The 19676-nt window shown below is 42.3% G+C and overlaps 1 protein-coding gene across 1 annotated transcript in view; it reads right to left on the minus strand.

The window, feature by feature from the left end:
• Nucleotides 1-264: 264 nt before the first annotated feature.
• The window catches only part of P4HA3 (prolyl 4-hydroxylase subunit alpha 3), a 38391-nt gene continuing 18979 nt past the window's right edge, over nucleotides 265-19676 (minus strand). Inside the window, exons 6-13 of the mRNA XM_032259052.1 lie at nucleotides 18853-19016; nucleotides 18148-18324; nucleotides 12762-12826; nucleotides 10036-10195; nucleotides 7185-7247; nucleotides 3258-3326; nucleotides 1759-1855; nucleotides 265-933 (exon numbers count right to left, since the gene is read on the minus strand). Coding sequence (XP_032114943.1) covers nucleotides 863-933; nucleotides 1759-1855; nucleotides 3258-3326; nucleotides 7185-7247; nucleotides 10036-10195; nucleotides 12762-12826; nucleotides 18148-18324; nucleotides 18853-19016 — 866 coding nt within the window. The 3' untranslated portion in view covers nucleotides 265-862. The remainder of the gene's footprint in view (nucleotides 934-1758; nucleotides 1856-3257; nucleotides 3327-7184; nucleotides 7248-10035; nucleotides 10196-12761; nucleotides 12827-18147; nucleotides 18325-18852; nucleotides 19017-19676) is intronic.

A 19676-nucleotide genomic window follows, 5' to 3' on the forward strand; every position in this document is an offset into this window, starting at 1 on the left:
TAGATTACTTATAATACCCACCACAATTTAAATGCTATATAAGAAGATGTTATACTGTATTGTTTAGGGAGTACAATATCATCTATTGCATCTGTGCTGAGCATGTACAAAATAAAGCCTGTTGTTATCCATGGTTTTTTTTTTCAAATATTTTCAATCTGAGGTGGAATTCACAGATGGAGAACACATGAATGTGGAGGGCCAACTGTACTCTGCCTTTTTTTCACTTGGCATTATAATGTAAAAATATTCTCAGTTGGGAAAAATGATTTGTAAACATTTTTAATGACTGCATTTTAAAAAACCATCATATAAAAAGAAAAGAAGGTCACTTTCAACTTAAAAAAAAAATCATCATATGATGTACTGCTCATCTGGGATATGCTTCTGGGAGGGGGACACTCCCTGCTTGGCCTGCAGCAGAAGGCAGTGGGGAGAAGGGCTTAAAGTTGTGGGAGTCAGGCTAGCCCCTCCCACAGGTGTCCTCATTGCCACTTCTTGGTCCCTGTGGTTAAGGTTCAAAGTGGCAAAAGTCCCACTGATCAAACCTGAAACTGTCAAGATGTCCTGTTCCCAACAGAGAGTATCTGAGCTCCAGAAACTTCCCTCTTAGGCCTCCACTCCCCCTTCCTTTGTACTATGCATTCTATTCTGACTCCCATGGCTGGAGCAGATCAAATGTACACTCTCAGTGTTCCCTGGTAACGACCTCTCCCCTGCCTCTGATTTCAAGGCACAGGCAAAGCTAACAAGGCCTTCCTCCAGGAGGCTGCTCTTCTTTCTCCTCTCCTACCCCAGCTTTTGGCTCCTGGCTTCTCTGGAAAGCCGCAGGACTCCACCAGCTTCTCTCTGCCTGAACAGTTCAGTCTTCAGGGCTGGAGCTGCAGGGTCTGCGGAATTCCTGTCCATACTCATGTATCCACTTGTTGGCCACTGGGAGAGAACGGGGAAGAAGGAGACAGCAGGCTCAGCAGAGTGGACAGCAGCAGTGCTGCAAACCGATGCACACTCACAGGGCTATGTGAGCACCGCCTTAAATTCTGCATCCTAGGCAACTCACTTGCCCATCCTAGTCCTGGCCTCACTACTAGACTACAAGCTGTTTCTTCCAGCAGATAAATAGCAAAGAAGACGTTGTCCTCTGGAAAAAATCTGGCAAGTCCTGTCTCCTGTAAACTCATTTTCAAACATTTGGGAACTAGGGTCACTCATCCTTCATTTTAAAAGCCCATGTCCCCCATGAAGCCATTCCAGAGTACTGAGAGAAAAAAGGGTGGCATCTCCTGGCAGCCTCCATCTCAGCTCATGAGCCCCCTTCCACTTCTTTGTCTTCAGAGCTAAGTGCTCCTGGACATATATGTGACATAAACACGTCCATCAGCTTATTTATCTCTTCTTTGTTTTTCCACTTCCTCATGGGGAGCACTAGACGGGAGAGGCAATGGCTTGACACGTCTTTCCTTGGGGTAGAGTGGGGATGGGATACCATATTCCTTTCTGGCAGTACTCAGGAATCAAGGCGTTATCTGGTCAAGTGAACAAACCTTTACCGACACTTACCCTGTAACAGGAACCCCTGCCTGTTATGGGCTCCCAATCTGCTGGGGCACCTGATTCATAATCTGATCTTCTCAATATAATGTGGCACTGTAATGAAGCATTTGGAATGGGAAGGCTGTGCTAGGTCCCACCCATTCCCTGTTTCACTCTACTCTGTACCCTGTACCCTCTTCTCATGCCCAGAAAGGCAGGACTTACCCCACTTATTTCCCACCAGGACAGGACAGCCAGCATGAAGTGTGTCACTGTCCCCTTCACCACTCCTGTGCAGATTCCACCAAAACAGCGCTGCATTCTGAAACAAGAGGGCCCACCCCCAGCGGGGGTCAGTCCAGAACCTCAGTCCTCGGGAAGCTCACACTAAGGACAGATGCAGGCATGTCATTTAAGAACCTCTTCATGCAGTCTGGGAGCAATGCATGCATAAAATGCTGCAAAATGGCATAAGTTGCCATTTACTCATTCATGCATGGGTCACTGACAGAGTCTACTGCACCCCAGGTCCTGGGGATGCAGAGACAAATCATATCCAATTCTGCTCTCCAGGAGCTCACAAGAAACAGACATAAAACAGACCTGAACAAGACAGTTTGGTGAGTGCTGGGAGAAAGGTGAGCACATTTGTCATTGGATCACTGAGGAGAAAACACCCAACAAAACCACATGGTGGAACAAAATACTCCATACAGCTGAGCACGTCATTAACTCAGAAGCTTTTTCTCCCTTAGCCACTTATAACTAACACCTTCAGGGAGTAGGCAGTATCATAATCCCCATTTTCGTAGCAATGAACTGGAGGCTCAGGCCTTTAAATAACGCAACAGAAGAAGGAGCCAAGTGAGGACTCAAGCCCAGGTGTTCTGATGCTAAATCCTGTATGTTTTTCCCCCATACACTGCTTCTTTGCCCTATCTACTTACTGTAGTCAAATTACTTTAGCCTTGGCCCTCAAAGTAGACAAAACCCAGGTCATGAAACCTTCCAGGATGCATTACCAGCCTCTATGTTCCCAAGCCTGCAAGAGGCGCCCAATTCCTAGCATTCAGAGATACCTGGCATTGATTTATCAGCTGCTTAGGATGCACCAGGCACTGTACTACCTGCTTTACAGGAATGATCTCATGTAGTTCTCATCATTTCATTACTGAATTAGGTAAGGGCTGCCAGGGAGTTGGACTGATCTGAAATTTGGAGGAAATATTCATGAAGCAAACCTCTTACACTTGGTTTTTCTCGGTGCCTATCCTTTCCAAATCCCTATTGCACTGCCATGATGCCTGCTGACATCTCTGTAAACTCCTAGATCAAAGGGCTATGAATTTTCCTCTGCAGTCTCTGTGCCCCTGGCTTTCAATGTGGACTGAACTAATGACCGAAGGAACTGGATGCTGTAGAGGATTCAAAGTAAATAAAACAGAGCTCTTATCTTGAGGAGCTGTACTGTGACAGGGAATACAGATGTGTAATCATCTACCTGCAATATAAGTATAAATAAAACAACAAATAGAGGCACAAGTGACAAGGATACGTGTGGTAGTAAAGAAGACTGTGGGTTCATCTGTGATTCTGGGAATCAGGAAAGACCTCTTTTTGGTCCACCTCCCAGGAATGGGCTTGCAAGCACAGACAACATGAAGGTTAGGGGGTTAGCACTGTACTCCCTCAACCCCATCCTGTGGGACCAGGGCCCCACTCACCTTAACCACAGGCACGCTCAAGTTGGCATAGATGAAGGCTGTGGCTCCTCCAGCTTCGACTGAGCTCAGCTACAAGACCAGAGGAAGAAGCCGGAGTTAAAATAGCCACCAACTTCCCTATGGTCGTACGATGTCATTTCTGCATAGATTCCTTCCCCTAGTCTTCTATTCGACTCTGAGAGAAATACTTGAAAGACAATGATCCAACTTAGGAACTTTCAGAGCCTACTCAACGGCACTGGTGTTTGTTTTGGTATTCCTCCTTTATTTTCCCACCTAGCTAACATCCTTTTTGAGGGCTACAATTAGTAGATTCAAACTTTTTTGATTAAGGCCCTTAGGAAAAAATACATTTTAAATCATGACCCAAGACACACACACACACACACACACACACACACACACCACACACACCCTGAAATACAATTTTCATAAAGCATTCTTACTGTCTGAGATAGCTTGTGATCTTTTCTATTTTATTTTATTCTATTCTAGTGTAGTTTTCTTAAATGTTCATCAGAACCATTAAATTAATCTCACAACCTATAATGGATCATGACTTGTGGCTTGAAAACCAGTTTAGATTATGATTTGTTTTGAAAGCTAGGCATCATAGGAACTACTTATTACACCTTTGACGTATTCTCCAGATCACGCCACTCCTCTCCAGAGAACCTAAGCTAAGGAGTTTCATCACTGGTCTGTTCTAAGATTATAGATATATTTTCTTAATGTGAAGGTTTTTTTTTTCTGGTTGTCACAGAAATATATAATAATTGCAAACTTTTCTAAAAGAGGAAAGTATTTTAGAAATACTATCCTTACTATTGATACTTATCAATGTCCATCCAGAAAAAAAGTTACAGTTTACATAGTGATGGTTGACATTTATTGAGCACTGACTATATGCTAGACATTACACTACATCCTTACAAATATATTATCTTTTATTCCTCACAACAATCCTAGGAGTTACAATTGTTATTGTTTTTAATTCTTCACATTTTACAGATGAAGAAACCAAGTCTTAGAGAGCTTAAGCACTTTATAAACGGTCACATGACTCTCCTGTGACAGAGCCAGCATTTGAGCTGAGCCAGTGACATGTGACTACAAAGTTCCTGCTCATACCATTATGCTACACCTTTGGAAATTTAGGTCATATCCAAATGTTTGCTATTATAAACAACACTGCACTGAACAACTTAATGAAAAAAATTGCTTTGCATTTTGGATTATTTTCATAGGAAAGAGTCTTAGCACTAGTATTACTGGGTCAAAAGGATATGTGTAAGTTTCATACTCCTGATACATATTGCTAAATTATTTTTTCAGCAGTTACATCACACAAGAGTGCCAGTTTTACCTCACCTTGCCTAGCACTATCTGCCAGAAGGTTCATGCTCTTTAATCTTAAGGCAGTCAGATCCCAGTACATTTATTTGTGTTATAGAGCAAGAGCTATAGGAGGTAGGATGCTGGCCCTTGGTAGATCCAAGTGAACTGACGTGGTGATTCGAAACATGGAAATGGCAGTGGTAACTGTTAGCATTCCTTGGCTCCTCCTGTAGCACACTGGGAAAGCTGATGAGAACAACAATTGGCTCCCTGTGTTCAGGTAACTAACAAATCAGATAATTCTATTCTAGACCTTGTCAAGAATGGGTCACCTGCACTTTCCTGCATTCTTTTACCTGTGGTTTTACAATACAGTGGAAAGGAATGACATATCCAACACATTAAAAAGAAAGTCATATTCTGCATGCAATGAAACTCATGAGCACAGCATGGGCTATGAGAACAGTGGGGAAGGGAGGTAAATCTTCCCTCTGTATACCTTCTACTGTTTTGTACTGGAGCTCATTTTTTTTTTTTTTTTTTTTTTGGTAGAGACAGGGTCTCACTATGTTGCCCAGACTGGACTCAAACTTCTGGGTTCAAGTGATCCTCCTGCCTCAGCCTGCCAAGTAGCTTGGACTGCAGGTGCATGCCAACACACCCAGCTTGGGACTGGTCTTATGCCCAATCTGAGCAGAAAATCACCAACTGGACTTCAACTCAATCCTCTGTACTTCTTAAAGATTATTTTCTCCCTACAATATGACTCTTAGCTTTCACACAAACCTTAACATTTGTCTTGAGAAATGTTTGTCTTGAGAAATCCCAATATGAAGATGAAAGCCTTGGACATAATTTAGCACTTCCCAGGTCCCACAATACTGCTTCCCCTTTATGAGGCCCTTTCCTTTAATTGCTCTGTGGGATACAATGACAGAAACATATAGTATGAAACTTTCCAGAGTGACATCCCTTCTTACATTATCTCATCAGATCCTCACAACAACACTGTGAGGAGGCATGGGGCAAAAAGTGAGCTCAAATAATAGATGTAATTTGTGCTGAGGCTACATAGTAAGTGGCAGAATCTGGATTAAGTCAACTGACTCCAAACCCAAAGTGCATTCCATTCCACTGTGTCTCAAATACCTAAAGCTCAAATGCACATGCATGCACATATATGTGAAACTGTGCAAGAGTATGTGCATGCACGCATGCACACGCGCGCGCGCGCACACACACACACACACACACACACACACACACACACACACACACTTGCTTTTGCCATTTAAAATTACTGGGCTACCTTCACCATAGTAACTGAGGCCCTGTAACCAGGGAACCAGCCATAGGAGATACTAGAGGATAGAGAACAGAGATATATTGTACCCTAGATGCCCTTTTTTTTTTTGGCAGTAGTTCATTCTTTCACTGCATGTGACCTCCCATGACAGTTGGAGTGATCAACCAGAGATGCAACCAGCTGCAGCTCCAAGATATGTCCCCTGCCTGATAGCTGACTTCAGAACGATCAGAATGACCACTACAGAGGCCAGGCACCATTGTAAATGGAAGCCTTTCAGTTCCACAGGAAGTACAAAACTGAGCCACATGGAGAAACATATTGGAATTGCTGGCATTAAAGAATACACAGAATGCTGGCCTCTGACTGCCCTTTCTTGGCTGTACTGTGGAGACCAGAGACAGTCCTCATAGAAGAGGGAAAGCTGGGGTAGAGGATGTCTGCTATTCTAAAGAGCCTGAAACAAGGACTTCATCTTTGGTTTTTATATAGAGCCCTTATACATAATATGTTTGTCTCTTCGGTTAACAGTAAGATATCTCTTCTAATAAGTGATTACTTCTAACAATCTCTTCCAGTGACAGGTGACTGGAATTATGGCTTGGCCATAGAGAAGGAAGTAAACCCACATGATCTGAAGGGAAGGGGATAGGTGAGATGATACAGACTGGGACCAAATCCTGATCAGGCCAGGAGTTAGGAGAGAAGTACAATTTACTGTTTTATTTTGAAAGGGGTGTCATGGAGATTTTACTGACGATTTTATAGAGAGATAAGGAAGAGAATTTTCACTGACTATCACAGGCAGCACTCACTGAATTCCTCTCAGTGTCTCTGTTCTTCCCTCTCATAAATCTGCTGCCTCATTCCTCCTCCCTCTCTCTTCCCACAGCTCCACAACCTCATCTACAGGTTGTTTTTCAACATTGACTAGTTCATGAAACCTCAGGGACACAAACTCTCATATCTTCCTCTTGCATTGTTCAAGTCCCTCTATCTCTTGTCATTCAATGGAACTCCAGTTCCCATCCTAATCCACTGTCCATACCAAGGTCATATTTAGATTTACACACTGTCAGCACTTTGAAGGTAGAAAACTTGTCTTGTATTTATTCACATCTCCTATAGTGCCTATCAAAAATGCTGTCTGAAATTTGCAAAATTCCTGGAGATTTTTTGCACTGAGTACCAGATAAAATCAATATGTGAAATTGCTTTGAAAACTAGAAAATAAAGCAGAGCTATAAATAGTCATGAAGTAAGAAGCCCAGAGCAAGACTCACATAGATCATAAACGTTGCAACTCGGTTTCCAGACTTCATTCTGTAGAGGGGGCTGCTTGGTGACTAAGAAGAAAACAGAACATATCATTATTTTATGCAGATGGCACCAGTGGAACAGCAAGGATTCCACTATTAATACACATAGAAGTAAAATGGGGGCATCAAGGATGGGATATAGCTCTTAGGTATGTGCCTGTCTTTGCTGGCAGGTACTCAATACAATTTTTAAAAATAATTTATTAGATATTTATATAAAAGAACTGTATACTAACCAAATGGCTACTTGTCAGTAGTGAAAGTAGTATATGAGGGGTTAATTTCACCTTTTAATTCTCTGTGAAATACAGAAATTAATATATATTACAGATAATTATTCTATAGGAATATCAAACCATAAGTCCAGAGTTCTAATTACTTGCTGAAGAGACATACTCTTTTTTTTTTGACATGGAACAGTTTGAGATATGATTTTCATACCATAAAATTCATCCTTTGTAAGCGTACTGTTCAATGAGTTTTAGTAAATAAACAGTTGTCCAGTAATTCCCATAATTGAGGTTTGGAACACAGAACACTTCCATCTGCTCAGAAGTTCCCTCATACGAGTCAGTGTCAATCCCTGCTCCTACCTCCAATCTCAGGCAACTCACTTATCTGCTTTCTCTCTATAGCATTCCATTGTGCAGATATATCAAAATTTGTTTATCCATTCACCTGTTGACAAGACATCTGGCCTGTTTCCAATTCTTAGTTATTACAAATAAAGCTACTATGAACTTTTGTGTACAAGTGTTTGTAGAGACATATTTTCTTTTTCTTTTGGATAAAATACATAGGAGTGAAATGGCTGGACCACAAGTAGGTGAACCTTTAACTTCTTAAGAAACTGTAAAACTTTTTTCCAAAGTGTCTGTATAATTTTCCATTCCCACTAGCAGTGTATGAGAGCTCCAGTTCCTCCACATCCTCACCAACACTTGGTATAATCTTATTTTATTGTAGCCATCATAAGAGAGTCAAGTGTTATCTCATTTCTCTAATGACGTTGAGCATCTGTCCATATGCTTCTTAGCCATTCATTTATCCTCTTTGGAGAAGCACCTATTCAAATAATTTTTTGTCCACAAGAAACTGAATTATCTTATTACTGAGTTATAAAGGTTTTATAGGTATTTTGGATACAAGTTCATTACCAAATATACAATTTACAAATATTTTTTCCTAGTTGGCAGCTTGTCTTTTCCTTTTCTAATGGTGCTTTTTTGAAAAGCAAAGGATTTTAATTTGTTCCAATACCATCTATTGAAAAAATTTTATCTTCTTCACTGAATTTCCTTGGCACCTTTATCAAAGCCAATTGATCATAAATGTGTTAGTTTGTTTCTGGACTCCGTTCTGTTCCATTGACCTCTCCCTTACACTGGTACCACACTGCCTTGATTCTTGTAGCTGTATACTAAGTTTTGAGATCAGGTAGTGTGTGTCCTCCAATTTGTTCTTTTTCAAAATTGTTTTGGCTGCTCTAGGTTTTTTGCATTTCCATATACATTTTAGGATCAGCTTATTAATTTCTATAAAAATAAACCTCCTGGAATTTTTATAAAGTTGGGGTTAAATCTATAGATCAGTTTTGGAGGGGTCATTTTAATCCTCAAAAATTACTACTGGGTATCTACCCAAAGGAAAAGAAAGTATTATATTAAAGGAAAAACACCTGAACTCAGATATTTATTGCAGCACTATTCATAACAGCAATGTCATGGAACCAACCAAAATGTCCATCAATGGTTGACTTGATAAAGAAAATGTGGTGTATATATACATAATGGAATACTATGCAGCCATAAAAAGAGTGAAGTCATTTCCTTTGCAGCAACATGGATGGAGCTGGAGGCTCCTAAGTGAACTAACTAAAAAGCAGAAGATAAGCTATTGCATGTTCTCACTTATAAGACGGAGCTAAACAATGGGTACACATGGACATAAAGATGGAGGTAATAAACACTGGGAACTCCAAAGTGGGGGAGGATGAAAGGGGAGTGAGAGTTGAAAAATTACGTATCAGGTACAACGTTCAATCTTTGGGTGATGGGTACGCTAGAAATGTAGTCCCCACCATTACACATGCAATACCCATATAACAAGCATGGCTGGGTGCCATGGCTCACTCCTGTAATGTCAGCACTTTGGGAGACTGAGGTGGGAGGATCACTTGAGCCCAGGAGTTCAAAACCAGCTTGGGCAACATAGCAAGACCTTGTCTCTACAAAAAAAAAAAATTTTTTTTAATTAGCCAGGTATAGTCCTAGCTACTTGGGAGGCCGAGATGGGAGGATCGCTTAGCCCAGGAGTTCAAGGCTGCAGTGAGCTATGATGGTGCCGTTGCATTGCAGCCTGGGCAACAGAGCAAGATCCTGTCTTATAAAGAAAAAAATACATAAATAAATACATACATAAAAAACAAACACACATACCCCATGAATCTAAAATCTTAAAAAAATTATTTGCTATTGTCAGCAAAGATGGCCAGTTGAGATCATAAGGATAGAAGAGTGACTGGAGGAAGGACAACCCTCACGAGGAAGTCCCTGAATGAAGCAGTCAGATGACTCCATGACATGCCACATTCTTCCCTCACCAGCAAATTTTAGAAGGTGGATGGTGGCAGACAAGAAAATGAGTCAGCAACAATATGCTTGAAACTAAGGCTTTCAGATATTTCTGGAACAAGAAACTTTGTTCTAAAATTTCACTTAGTATTCCCTGAGAGCCTACAAGAGCTCTGCCTCAGAGAAATAAATAATGTCCTGGCTCCCTACCCCAGGGGATTTGTCATTGACTCCACCATTACCGTAGCGTGGTCAAAGTGAGGCTCATAGTGCCCTCCGATGCCATAGTTCACCACCTGCAGATACTCTGCATAGGGAGGCCGGACATCAAGGCCTGTGAGGGCAGCAATGCGGTGGTTGAGGGTCACCAGCATTGGGTCAACGGTGTCCTTCAGCCAGGCACTAAAACACACCACAGATTGGAGCATCAGTGATCTGATGCCTGAAATGATTAAATGATGTCTCTGAATGAATGAAAAAACAAATGAATTACATTAATTGCCAGAAGGAAGGCTGGAAGGAAGGAAGAGAGGAAGGGAAAACAGACATCAATGTCTAATTACCTACTCATCCCTCAACCACCAGGTGTGGTTGCTCACACCTATAATCTCATCACTTTCAGAGATTGACGCAGGTGGATCACCTGAGGTCAGGAGTTCGAGACCAGTCTGGCCAACACAGTGAAACCCCATCTCTACTAAAAATACAAAAAATTAGCTGGGCATGGTGGTGGGTGCCTATAATCCCAGCTACTAGGGAGAATCGCTTGAACCTGGGAGGTGGAGGTTGCAGTGAGCCAAGATTGTGCCATTGCAATCCAGCCTGAGCAACAAGAGGGAAAGTTTGTCTCAAAAAAAAAAAAAAAAAGAGAGAGGTTAATGGTTAAGTAGTTGGTTTAGGATCACAGGGGATCAGGGACTGGTCACATTTCTCTAAATCCCAAGCTTTTCCCATAGTACCCAGGTCCCTCTGTTCAGATGTCTCTACAACATAACAATTTTAAAGGTAGGTGTTGTGTTGTATTCCTCTTTGTATCTCAATATTGTTGAGGTAGAGAACAAAGTGAACTGGTGAGGTGACAGGCATGGGCCACCACAACTGGCCCAACCATTAACCTTATAAGGGTCAGTGTGCTGTCTATAAAACTGGGATGATAACAATATCTACTTCACAGACTTGGAAAGATTCTGAGAGGCAATGCTTACAAAGACGCTTTGTGAATTATACATTAGTGTTACTGTTAAACACAGGAAAATCTCTGCTTTACTGCAAGACAAACCAGAATAGGGCAAAGGCCAAACGGCAGAGTTTGGTCTCTTCCTAAATGTCTTGTTGAGGTTCTGACAAAGTGGCAATTTTGGAATCAGAATTTACGTCCCTGGGAAATGAGGAAGTACTCCCCAAAGCCAGTAGGTCTCCTGGAGAAACAATACAGCTCTGAAGGAAGAGCCTTGGCATGATATGAACGACAATTTCTTTGCTCTGTTTTTGATGGGTTAATGTGTTCATTCTTTCAAATAAAGTGCAAGCAGAGTGTTATGCCACATGCTCTCAGGTTTACAGAGATCCCCAAGACAGAGCTATTGCCTTCTAAGAGCTCATGGATTATGGGGGAAAGGACAAACACAAATGTAACTAAGAACAAAGTGAGGTACAGTGAAAACATGAGAAAGAGACTTTGGTGCCGAGGAGCACAGAGGAAGAGGTTCATTCTAGTGGGGCACTCAAGATGCTGACATTTAAGCCAAATTTTCAAGGGTGCATAAAATTTCAATAGATGGAAAAGATGTAGGAGTATTCCAGCCTGAAGAAACAGCACAAGCACAGACAGGGAGGTGTGGCAATAAATTATACATAAGTAGATAGGAAGAAGTAATGGGAGATAAGGCTGGAGAAGCAGGCTCAGGACATGATGTAGAAAGCTGAAAACACTGTGATATGGAATCTGGACTTAACTTTATGGATAATGGTCTGTGAAAGTGTGTGAGCAGGAAAATTATTTGGCAATTAGGAGTTTCCTGGTGACCTTTGGGAGACCAACTCCAGTGAAGTTGTGAGGACAGAACCAAAAGTCAAAGAGTTGAAGAGTAATGCAAGTGGAGAAAGATAAAGTAGTTTCTTGTTCTGAAAAGGGAAGAAAATACCACCTGCTCCCCTAGAAGCAATTAATCTAAGGCTGAATTTTCTCTCTGACACTAAAATATCAGAAAGATTAGAAAAAGCAATGAAGCTGAGGTCATACAGACCCTTCATAGTTTAGAGAATAACTACTAATATGAAATGCCCTTAATATACCAGACCAAGTAAGTTAAGCCAAATGATTCTGAATCACAGCTTTCATCACTCACCTCCTTTCCCAGACAGCACAAACTAATCTCCATCCTGAGGTCTGGCCTCTCCCCAAGGATGCTGACGTCACTGTCTCACATGTCTTTGGTGGATGCAAGTAAAGGGCTGCAGTGGGTGGTGGGCAGGGCTGGAGGAGTTGGATAAAGCTGGGCTCTCACAGCTGAATCTGCCCCTCTAGAGAAGCCATCAGAGCCAGAGAGTCTATTCCTCCTTCTGGTCTCATTGTTGGCAAGTTGTGCTTTGAATATGAGTCAGGAGGTGGGAATGGAATTTGTAAATTACAAACATGGACAGGACTATATTTTCTGGGAAAGAAATACTGTTTAGGAGAACAACTATAGACTTATTTTTTGGTTTAGGGCAGAGGAGCTCTTCTAAGTCTCTCTTGAATGGCCTTCTAGTTAAATCATCAGATGATCTAACAACCTGGGAAAGGAAAGTTGAAACTTCTTACTCTTGAAAAGAATGTACAGCTATAAATGTGAACTAGGAATTCTCCACCTCCAGCCTGAATGGCTGTTGCTGACAGTCCCTGAATGGCTGTTGCTGACCTGGCAGTCAGCTATGTTACAGGCCCAAGGGTGGGCAGCAGGTATGACCAAGGAAGGGCCCTTCTTACCTTTTGCTGATGCGGTACTCCACTTGTAACTGCTTCTCCCCTGATGCCACAACTGATCTCTGTAGCTGGTGGGAAGGATGTAAGACAAAGTCCAAGTGGTTATGATGCAAAAGGAATGGCTTGTCACTTCCACAGACATGCTCCTCTATTAAGCATAAACATGACAGACACCAGTTCCTCCCTAATTAGAGGACATTTTGCATGTGGGACTAATTAGTGACAGCTATCAATCCTGAAAATAAAAGATCATAAGTGACCAAAGATCGTAGAGTTGAAAATAACATTTAGCACTGTGTGTGGTCGACAGTAAGCACCCAATAAAAGTTTGCTGAGTTAAATTTAACTGTTAATTGAATCCCTTTTGTATCTGCAAGACTGTGAGTTAGGTAAGAACAGAGGCTATTTCTCACCCATCTTTGTTTTCCAGGGTCAGACATAGGGCCTGACCTATGGTAAGCACTTCATGTTTGTTGAATTAAATGAATACCTCCAGCAAAAGGAAATCCTCTACACTCAGAGGCAGCCTGCTCCTTTTGAATATCCTAACGAAAGCCTTTCCTTACAGAGACTCAGAATCTGTTTTTGCTACAACTACTTTTTAAAAAATTGATATATAATAGTTACAGATGTTGAGGGTACTTGTGAGATTCTGATAGCTGCAACTGCCTTGATTATGAAAAGACAGCAACAGGTTTGATATCACTAGTTTAACTAAATGTCTCTCTTTTGTTCTGAATGTCTAGGTATAGAGTTTAAATTATTATCATTATCTTTAGAGACAGGGTCTTGCTCTGTTGCCCAGGCTGTAGTGCAATAGTATGATCATAGCTCACTACAGCTTCCAACTTCTAGACTCAAGCAATCCTCTCACTTTAGCCTCCCAAATAGCTGGGACCATAGGCACATGCCACCAAACCTGGATTTTAAAAATGTTTTTGTAGATATGGGGTCTTGTTTTGTTGCACAGGCTGGTATTGAATTTCTGGTCTCAAGGGATCCTTCCACCTTGGCCTCCCAAAGTGCTGGGATTATAGGCATGAGCCACTGTACTGGGCCTAAATTATTTTTAAATAAAGTGCCTCCTAATTGCAAAATCTAGGAACAGAAAGAGAAATATTATTTATTTACATAAGGGTAAAGGTGTCTACTTCTGCCTCTGTCATCAGAATATCAGCTCCATGAGGGCAAGGACTTTGCCTTTTTCCAGTGCTAGATCCCCAGGGTCCTGAGAATGCCTGACAAGGGAGTAGGTGCTTAGTACTGGTTAAATGAACAAATGAATGAATTAAACAGGGAACTGCACTTAAAGGCACTCATGGGGCTCAGACCCAGCTCTGGTGCTTCTCAAGCAGGCAGAGCAGTGCAATGAGCTACGCAGACAGAAACTCTTTCCCTTCCCTGAAGCTTCCATAACATCATTGTCCCTCCTGCTAAACCAGGTAGACAGTCTGAGAAAAGCCTCTTCCTTTCCTTGGGCCTGTTTCCCCATCTATAAAATGCAGCACATGAACAACATGTTCTTGCAAATTCCTCTCATCATGTGGCTCTACAATCTTACAAAGCAGGAAATCCATTGTCCCTGGTGTCCTCTCCCGGGCCATTTGCAGAGGAGAGACTCATGGAAGAGAGATGCTCCCTTCTGTTCTTTTAGGGCAAAATCAGTGGTTTCAAAAAAGCCGCCTAAAGAATCCCCCCCCACCCTAAATTAAGGAGCCACCTTATGCTTAATTCCTTTAACAATCATGAATTGTCCACCTACCAGTCACTAGTTTTTTGGAACAAATATTTATTGGTTGGTCTAAGTTGTGCTAAGCACTGTGCTAGGCACTGGTTGGTCTAAGTTGTGCTAAGCACTGTGCTAGGCAATGGAAAAACAATCTGTTATCCCAGACAATGTCCCTGACCCTAAGTCACCTAATGGGGCCATAATAGGTAAGTATAGAATGCAGTGGAAATATAGCAAGGGGCACATAGCCCACTCTTATGAGGGACAGGAAGTCTTTCCAGGATGTTCACAAGACACACTGGAATCATACAGGTGAGAAGTCAAGAGCAGTGCGTTCCAGGCAGAAAGAAGAGTGTGCAGCTAAAGCATCAGTGCTAGGGGAGATGAGGTGGAAGGGGTTGGCAGTGGCCAGGCCACGGAGCCTTGTAAGCACTTGAGGGCAAAAGTGACCCATTAAAAAGTTTCAGCAAGGGCTTAAGTGGTCACACCTGACCTTTTAAAGATAACTCTGGCAGTAATGGGCAGAACATTGGGCAAAGCATTTGCAGAAAGATGATGCCTGCTAGTTTACAGTCTGACTGGGGAGACAGGATGCTGACCCATGAAACTGTCAGTGATATCAGACAACACATAAACAGTAGAATACATTTAAAAGTTAAGTACCAACCAGTGAGAAAAAGCTTAGAGTTTAGAGGAGGAATAAGTAATTGTACATGGCTTCAAAAAGTGCTCTGAAAAAGAACAAAAGGAGGCCAGAGTGGTCAGGGCTAGTGGGCCCAGTGAAGGTACAGGGCTTCAACTGAGTCTTCAAAGATGGGCAGGATATGGCAAGAAAGAGAGAGAGGTGATGAGTGAGTGTGCTTTGGGGAAGGGACAGTGACTAGGAAGCAGAGATATTCAACACAAGCCACTGAGGCATCTGTCTTCAGTTCCCATGGAAGAACCACTACCAGGTAAGCCCAGGGCTTATTCCTGGGAGAGCCACAGACAAGACAGGCAGCAGCAGCCCCAGAGAGATGCTTGTAGGGGAAGGAAGTGTAGCAAGGTCTGTGCATGCCAAATGGACAATCTGGCCATGAACATTTAAATCAACGTCTCTGGGTGGGTCACTTCTCCCGTTACTATGGCAACGGGACTGTCCTAAGGAAAAAGCAGCTGCTGGCCAAATGCTGCTACTACTGGTTCACTGCAAAGCTGAACCTGTTTGCTCCAATTCACCAATGAGGCTTAATCATCTCAAAAGACTTCTGTGCAAAGATTCTAGACTTTCCTGGAGAGGCTTTTAGATGAAATGATGATTGCTTCCCTTCTCCCTCCAATCCATATCTGCTGTCACAGTCTTCCTTAAAAATCAGACATGATCATGCAACTCTTTCATTAAAACTGTCCAACAGCTCTCTTGCTGCCTACAGGATAATATCCAAACTCCCCAGCATGGCATTTATAGCATCTGCTAATGGTGTCTCACATCTAGCCTCATCTCCTATCACCTCTTGCCCCCATCCCTTCTTGTACACTTTAGCCACCAAGCATCTGCCCAGTCTCTGAACATACCACATATCAGGCCCTTGCACATACTGTTTTGTCTTTCTGGAATACCCTTTGCCACCTTCTTTCTCTGATAGATGTCACCTCCACAGTGAAGCCTTCCCTGATTCTTCCTCTGTTCCCCACCTGTTCTTTACCCAATTGCCTTTTCTTCAGAGGAAGCCTCGCTTTTTTATGTGCATAGCACAACTCTCTGTACACACCTTTATGACAGCATATATCCCAGCGTAGTGTAAATTTATGTTTTTCCCCATTATGTACTAAGTTCCCAAGAGGAAAGAACAAATACTTCATCTCACTGTAAAAGCCCAGCATCAGGCCAGTGTCTAGCACACAGTGGGCTCTATTCTATTGATGAATGACTAATGGCTGCCTGGATGAACTGCACACGTTAAGGTAACAATGTCTGGCTTGACAGCAATAATTCTGAGGCAATATTAATGTGCCATCTTTAAAGAGACAACATGCTTATAGAGGTGCATTTCATTTAAAAATATATATTTAGCACACTTCCTAGTGGGAGGATGAAATGTCCTCTTCCCATTGACATCCAGCTTGGCTTGGTAACTTGCAGTGCTTTCCCTGTGGAAGATTTAGAGCCTTTCTGTTGACCAGATGGCCACATGCTTTGCTCTGACCAATGACACACGGGTGGAAGTAACATCTGGCACTTCCATGCAGAAGCTTTATGAGCCCAGCTCATGTTTGCCATTTGTCTTTTTCCTCTTCCATGAGACTGGCAATGTCCTATACAGAGGCTGCTCTGTCAAGCTGGGTCTCAGAGTGAAGAGAGTGTGTGGGGCGGCTTTAATAAAAATTTAATTTAATCATGATTGTGATTTAATTGTAATAATAATTACATTATAACTGAATTATAACTAAATTTTTCCTTAGAACAGCCCTGTTATCATGGTAACAGGAGAACTGACCCACCCAGAGATGTTGATTTAAATGTTCATGGCCATGTCATCCATTTGGCATGCACAGACCTTGCCACACTTCCTTCTCCTAGAAGCATCTCTCTGGGGCTACTGTTGCCTGTCTCGTCTGTGGTAGATTCAGCCCTGAGCTCACATGATAGTGACTCCCCCCTGGGAACTGAAGACAGATGCCTCAGTGGCTTGTGTTGAATATCCCTGCTTTCTAGTCACTGTCCCTTTCCCAAAGCACACTTGCTCATCACCTCTCGCTCACCACATCCTGCCTGTCCTTCAAGACTCAGTTGAAGCCCTGTACCTCCATTGGGCCACTAGCCCTGACCACTCTGGCCTCCTTTGGTTCTTTTTATAGCTAAATTATAATCATATTATAATTAAATTACAAAGTTTAATTTATAATTATGTTATTATTCATAAATCCATACATGAGGCACAGAAAGAGATTAACAATAATAAAATAGAATAAATATATACTGTAATAAAAGTTACGTGAATGTGATCCCTCTCTCTCAAAATATCTTATTGTATTACACTGAGTGTAACTTAAACCACAGAAAGTAAAATTGCAAATAAGGGGGGACTACTGTACCTCTAAGTTCTAGCTGTGGCTCCAGTTACATGTGTGACCTTAACAAGTCCCTTCTCCTCTCTGGGCCTCAATTTCCTTTTTAACAAAATAATGAAGTCGACCTTTCTACTCTAACTCTGTAAATATGTGCTAGGATTTTACTACTTGCCCCTGTCATTTCACCCATTTTTCCCCTTCTACCAATTATATGGAATGGTTAACATGTTGGAAGTGTTCTTTTTTATTTGTCTTTTTTTAGGTTAAATTTACACACAATGATATGCACAGGTCTCAAGTGGACCATTTGGTGAGTTTTGACAAATGCATACAGCCACATGTATCATGTCCCTAACAAGATATTGACAGCACATTTTCAATACCCCAGAGACTCCTCTTGCATCTCATCCAGTTAATCCTTTCCCTCCAGAGGCAACCACTATTGTGACTTTTTTCCACCATGGATTAGTTTTATGGAATGGTTGGCATTCTGAACTCCTTGGTTATTTGAGGTGTCTTAGTTGTTCAGGTTGTCTATTCTCACACTCCTGAACTCTAGGCATGTGAAGACACAAAGAGAAATTATTGGCAGGTTCTCAGGACACTCACCCATGGTTCTGCAAGTTCTCTAATTTTCTGAGCCTCTGAGTCACTGACAAAGTCATGGTAGAGAGCAATGTAAGGCTTCAGGTGGAGGACCTCCTTCTGGATGGGCTGGAGCAGCAGGTAAGGGTTGGAATTGATCTCATAGGAACAGTAGAGGCTAGGGATCTGGTAGAGAGTGGGCTGGAAAGAAAGAATAGGATCAGCATAAAAGAAGAAGGGTCTAAGAGCAAAACGCAACTTAGGGGAACTATGGCATTAAAAAATTGGAATGTGCCTGTAATCCCAGCATTTTGGGAGGCTGAGGCAGGTGGATCATGTGAGATCAGCAGCTTGAGACCAGCCTGACCAACATGGTGAAATCTCATCTCTATTAAAAATATAAAAATTAGCTGGGCATGGTGGCATGCGCCTGTAGTCCCAGCTACTTGGGAGGCTGAGACAGGAGAATTGCTTGAACCTGGGAGGCAGAGGTTGCAGTGACTGGAGATGGAGCCATTGCACTCCAGCCTGGGCTATGGAGTGAAACTCCGTCTCAAAAAAAAAAAATTGGAAGGCAAGAGATATAGAATGTGGTTACTCTGATGCTGCCCAAGTGAGCTTTATTGTTTTTAATAATACATCATCTCTTTCCCCTCATGTTGTCCCAATTCTAGCTTCTCACTCTCTAGCCAGGTCTCTCCCCCTTTCTGTTTCCCTAAGGAATCCTACCTGGGAACCCAGTGTCTGACATAGCCCCTCATAGGTGTCTCTGGTCTGCAGGTGGGGTATATTGGGCCTCTGGATGACAGCCTCAGCTACCACCTGGTTAGGGCTCTCTGCCAAGAGTTTTTCATATTTCAAGACATTCCTGGCAATCCTCTTATTATCTGGGCCTGGAAGAAATCAGAGAAGGGAATACAAAATAGAGATTAACAAATGCTGGCCTCAAGGAGTGCCACAAGGTTTCCTCCAGCTTCACTGCTACATGGGATGGGCAAATGGTCTCCTGAGTAACTCCTCATGTCAACACACAGGAGGATGCAAGGCCCTCACTCCCAGGAGAGTACCTGGTATTTTTAAAAAGACTGACTTGGTCCTGGTAGATCTGAAGGTGCAAAGGGCTTTGGAAAGCAAAGTGGAACTTAAAACTCTTAGGCCAAGGGATCAGGAGGATGGCTGCTCTGGGATAGGGCTCCAGGTGGATGACCTCCCTATGGGGAAGATGAAGCTTAATTCATTCATTCGTTTATTCACCAACCCATCAGTAAATCTTCAGTGAATATTTACTATGTACCAGGTACTGTGCTACAGGCTGACCTCCCAGAGTTTAGAGTCTAATGGAGAAAAGGGACATTAAATTATCACTTATAACAAAACATGATAAGTAAGTGCAATGAAAGAAGTCCAGAAAGCCAAAGCCTATTGCAAAAGAACCCAATCTATTCTTGCTTAGAAAATTGGAAGCCAATTCATTCTTGGCTCCACTAGAGCTTTCAAATCTCCTAACTGGCTCAGACCCAGGGCAAATAAGTGTGGGGCAGTGGGACTCTAGA

The sequence above is a fragment of the Sapajus apella genome, unplaced genomic scaffold (genome assembly GCF_009761245.1).
Source record: "Sapajus apella isolate SASKATOON/1434 unplaced genomic scaffold, GSC_monkey_1.0 scaffold106, whole genome shotgun sequence".
Classification (NCBI taxonomy): domain Eukaryota; kingdom Metazoa; phylum Chordata; class Mammalia; order Primates; family Cebidae; genus Sapajus; species Sapajus apella.